This window comes from Merops nubicus, unplaced genomic scaffold, assembly GCF_000691845.1.
Source record: "Merops nubicus isolate BGI_N331 unplaced genomic scaffold, ASM69184v1 scaffold20217, whole genome shotgun sequence".
Classification (NCBI taxonomy): domain Eukaryota; kingdom Metazoa; phylum Chordata; class Aves; order Coraciiformes; family Meropidae; genus Merops; species Merops nubicus.
In genome coordinates, this window is record NW_008618554.1 from 10,561 (window position 1) to 15,794 (window position 5,234).

Sequence of the window (5,234 nt, forward strand, 5' to 3'; positions counted from 1 at the left end):
CTGCAGACTCTCATTCAGGGTTTTTGTACTGATTTGCAAAGCCCTCTGTGGAAACGCCACAGACTATGCAAAAGAGCATCTTCTCTCTCTTTCTTTTCCTTTCTCTCCCTTCACCCTTCATCCTCTCATGACAGCACTGTTCCCTAGGAATGATGAGCCTGTTATACCACTCTTAGTACCAAATTCAGTAGCTAAAAGTACTGGATGTAAACTATGTAGTTCAAAGGCATAAATGGCCACTCAAGATGCCCCACCACATGGCAGTTAGCAAAGAACTCATTTCTTACATCTCATTGTAAAACAGCAACTCCAATGCATGTAAATGTGTTCAAGCACAGACACATGCCTTAATAACATCCCAATACTTTGTTTATTGGAATAAGACAAAATATAGTCTTGAAATATTTGGGTAGTCATAAAATATTAGGATTGGGTACTTGGTAAGAAAAGAGCCCTCAACTGCCTCAGCAGCAGGAAAAAAGGATAATCAGGATTCAGCTCAGAAGAGATGGGGTCTGAGAAGGAAAACAAGGAAATACCATGTTCCCTCTGGTACAGAGCTGGTGGATACTCTGTATGCAGAGGAACATAAGGCTTCTTATTTTCCTAGTAGTGTTTCTTCCTCTACCAATTTTCTCTTTCTTCAGACTTATCCTTTTTGGTTATTAGCAACTTTAAAGTATTTTTTATGTGTGCCTTGATTTTTGGTTTAGCAGTGGACTTGACCAGGTCTTTATTTCCCCATTATTACTAAAAAGCAATTATCTATTGATAAATTTGTCAGAAGAGTGTTTATTCCTTTCAAAATTCTTATGTCAATGCAATAAATCTTTTTCTCCTTCCTTTTTGCAGTTTCGACGTAGACAATGGTACAGCATCGGGGCGAAGTCCCTTGGATCCCATGACAAGCCCTGGATCAGGGCTTATTCTTCAGGCAAATTTTGTCCACAGTCAACGTAGGGAGTCTTTCCTCTACCGGTCAGACAGTGACTATGACTTATCTCCAAAGTCCATGTCCAGGAACTCCTCCATTGCCAGTGACATGTAAGTACATTATAAAATACTTTCAGCCTGTGTTTTGACCTCTGTCTTAATATTTTTCCAGCCACAAGAAATCAAAGACAGTGATCACATGCTCCTGAAGTAACAGATAATTATTTATTTCTTTAATGAAGCTTCTACTTGCTTCCGTAGTTTCTGAAAGTAGATGTATCATGAAGGTCTACTTGCTGTGTTTATGCACTTTATTAACTTTGACAGAATAATCAAGCCAATCAGTACTGGTGCATCAAAACACTAGGAAGCACTTTAATTTCTTGGCTATTAAGTTCTTTTCAAAAGAAGCAAGGCAAACTCAATTTCTGCTTCTTAATGTTCTGAAGAGAAAGATTCCACTTATTTGCACCAGGTATTTTTAGGTTTGTAGAGGAAAGATTTACTAGCTTACAGACATCAATAAATTCAAGAGAGGCAAGAAATATTTCAAATACCCTTTTAACTAAAAGGCAAAAATTTGCCAAAAATCCTTTGGAAAGTTATTTGGTCCTCTTTCACTATTCTTCTGTAATGTGTGTATTTTCTGCTGGTGGATCATACTTTTCAGCTGTGTGTGGACCCTGATAGTTTTCAAGTATGTGTAGTATAGGTAGTGGAAATCAGATGCAGATCTGGTTATTTGTTAAGGCACCAAAACCATGTTAAATGCCTTATTTTTTAGTCACTTGTAAGTAGTAGAAATAAAGAGTAATTAATTTTGCTTTGTTTTGTTCTTCATCTGCTCCAAATTTCACTGCCAAGTAGGTGTTATTTGTTCAGTTACACATCAATAAAATAAAGCTTCAGGCTTTATGAGAAAAATTCATGCTTTCACAGGGGGATTGTATAAGGTCTATAACTCAGTCAAGCCCTGTAGCTTGAAGTACTTGGAAGCTTTATGCCCAGAGTGACAAATTTTGGTTGAAACAAAAGTAAGTAATAAAAAGACCAATTCATCCTGCCTTGTCATAAGGAAGAAAGCATTTTGATTGCAAATAGTGACCTCCTTTCAAGCAAATCTTCCTCTGACAGATAACTTCTCTTTTAGATGGACAAGAGTCAGGCTTTTAGTGTGGTACCTGTGCCAGGATACCATTTCAAAAGCTTTTGACATTCAGGGAGACAACCCAGGTCACTGTGTTGCCTAGATGAGTAATTACAATTAAGAATTCAATTAGTTCTCCATCTTTGAGCTCACAATCTGCTTCTGTATTTCCTAGAATTCTGGGTAATATTTCAGTATATGGCAGTAATTTGGATAAAAAATTGAATTTGAAACAATCAACACACTTTTTCCTTTGGATATTTATATTTATCCTTTCTTTCAAAATCTTTCTAAAACATATCTGCATATAAATTTACTGGACTTCACATCTGGATAGATTTTCATAGTATCCTGTCACAGAGGAGTTGTTCTACTAAGGAAGTGAATATTCTTGCCACTGTTCAGGATACACATTAGGAAACGTAAAAGACAAGTTGTTTTAATCATATGGAGTATTATTTAAATTAACATTAATATTAATCATATATTAGTAGGCTGAATTATAACAAGCTTGATTATATCACAGAAATTAAGTAAAAGAAAATCAGGGAATGAAAGAGGGCAAAGTTTAAAAAGATAAAATAGTGAGGGGGAAAACAAAAAGCCAACAAAATACCACCAAACTCTTTATATATGGCTCCAAGGAGAAACTGGATGTGCTCATGGAAAGGAAAACCACTGAAGATGATTAAAATAGAGAAACCATGCTGATTCAGGACATGCCTAAACAAGGTGGAGGCTGGAAGTGTTGTCAGGGGAGGTATCACACAAATTGTACAATATTACAAAATTATCCTATTTCCACTTTGCATTCATATACAGCTTAATTTTAAGTATTGCATGTTTCTTATGCATGAGCAAAATATATTACAAAACATACAGATCATTCAGGTAGTGCAGGTGAGTTAATTTACATAACAGTTTAACACAGAATTTCCTGATTCTTCAGCATTTGAGTTACCAACCTCAATATTTCATTTTGTAGAGCAAAAAACAAAAGGCATACATCTTGTATTTGGAAGGAATATAGCATAAAGACTTATAGCATTTCCATGACTCTCAAAGAGCATTCCTACAATAGTACATTCCACTTCAGTAGCAGCAGATGAAACAAAACCAAAACTTCAGGATTTTAGTCAAATATGGAGTGCTGTGATAAAAGACAGCCAGCGGATGGCAGTGCTAAAGTACTGAATTCGTCATTCTGTCATGCTTTATTATTTGCACAGCTGAGGAAGGGAACACAGTCATGCTCAGTTCTTCATAAACCCAAGATGAAAAGATGGGCTCTGCCACAAACAACTTAAAGTCAAAGCATAAGATGATAACCAAGAGACTAATATAGACAGGCACTATCCCCAAGCACAGGTACGTGAGTCCTTATGCTCAAAGGAGTAAACCTCACAGAGCAACCAACGGGAGTTTCATTCAGTGAGTTGAAATGGACAGTAACAGGAACAAGAGCAGAACGTTTTTAAAAATCAGAAAGACTACAGTACATTTTAAAGTGAAAAGCCAGATTAGCTGCAGAAAGGAATGAAGGACAGGATGAGTGCGAGGCTGCTCAGATGAGAGGTTAATGGGACGAATTTGGGTGTAGTTATGGCACTGAAAGAAGCAGAAGAAGCAGTTGTATTGTAAGAAAGGAAAGAAATAAAAAGGAGTGGGAGTCAGTAACATGTTTTTTTTTTTCAATTATTTCTTGGAAGAAATAGCATGAACCCAGAAAGGAAAAAAAGCAGGATATGGAGGTGATATAAGGAGATGAGAAAAAGTCATTCAAGGCTGTGAACTGGAGAGGCAGATAGTTTAGACAGGAAGATGCAAGGTTCAAGGCAGAAAGGCACACACACATTGTGATTTCCAGCAGAGAGATGATGACGTGCAAGAGGAAGAGAAGTGAATGGGTGAGCCACGGAGGATGAGTGAGACACTATGAGGTATTACAGGGCACGAAGTCTAATGAGAGTCACAAAAACAAGTTTTGAAAAGGAATAAAGCCCAGAAAATTTTAAAAATAAAATAAAATAAAAAATCCGAACAGCACTGTTGCAACAAAGAGAAAAAGGGGAAGAGAAGCCATCTGAAAGATGAACAAAATCATCAGTGTTATACTGGAAGAATTGTCAGGTTTACATTTGAAGACATCAGTGAAGCAAGGAGCTTTGTGGATACCTTGCAGAGGTGCTCTGATGACTTAATACTCACCTGTTTGAACTGCTGCTCAGAACTTGCAAATGCAGACAGAGGCAGAAGTGGTAACACTTTTATGCCTTTCTTGCTAAGGCATCAGGGCCGTGATTAACAGAGCAAGAGGTTGAATTAGTAGAATCTTTGTTATATAAACAGGTTAAAAAAATGGATTCTTCAGTGAAATCATTAGCACTGTCATGAACACTAGGAAAAAAGTGAATAAGCAGTCTACTCAGTGGGGCGGAGCCCATGTTTTAACTGCCACTCTAAAAGGGGAAAAGCATGTGTATTGCCCCTGTGATCCTGAAGAAGCAGAGCAGAATGTAGCAGAACAGACCAGAAGAACAAAATATTCTCAGTACAGAAGTTTGTCCGAGCTCCACTATGTCTTCTGAATGTACCTTATGGGAAAAGGTATCTAGGGGAAAAAAGTATGTGACAATAAGAACTCCTTAAGTCTACTTTCTTCCCATGTCCACAAGGCCACAGAACACATCTCGGATGCAACACTTTGGTATTTCCAGAACTTTGCCAATTGAACTTCACTCAGTAAAAAGGTAGCTAGCTCAACACTATTTCCATGATCAGGTGCAGTATCACTATAAGCTCTAATTAGTATAATTACACAAAATTTGCTAATTTCTATTAAACATTGATTCCATCTTTTAAGGACCAGAACCCAGCCAGCGAACTGTGTCCACAGGGAAATGCAGAGTCCTTGGCCTGGTGATCTGCTAAATGGCCAGACACCAGTACGTACAGTCCCCAAACTGGCTTCTGTAAATAGTAGTAGCCCCCTGCTGCTGTCCATGGTAAAACAAATGCCAGGATGCAATTTACTCCAGGATTTTTTCCACAACTATAGTATTATCCTGCTTTCTAAAGGACATGCTGCTTTGTAGACTGTATTTGAACATGTCTGTAAACCTTGGCTCCACGTTGACCATAAATAAATAAATAA

The 5,234-nt window shown here is 37.5% G+C and overlaps 1 protein-coding gene across 1 annotated transcript in view; it reads left to right on the top strand.

The window, feature by feature from the left end:
- Positions 1-852: 852 nt before the first annotated feature.
- Positions 853-5,234, top strand: part of LOC103776009 (cAMP-specific 3',5'-cyclic phosphodiesterase 4D-like) — a gene marked incomplete at both ends in the record, with an annotated part of 20,625 nt that continues 16,243 nt past the window's right edge. Inside the window, one exon of the mRNA XM_008943489.1 lies at positions 853-1,044. Coding sequence (XP_008941737.1) covers positions 853-1,044 — 192 coding nt within the window. The remainder of the gene's footprint in view (positions 1,045-5,234) is intronic.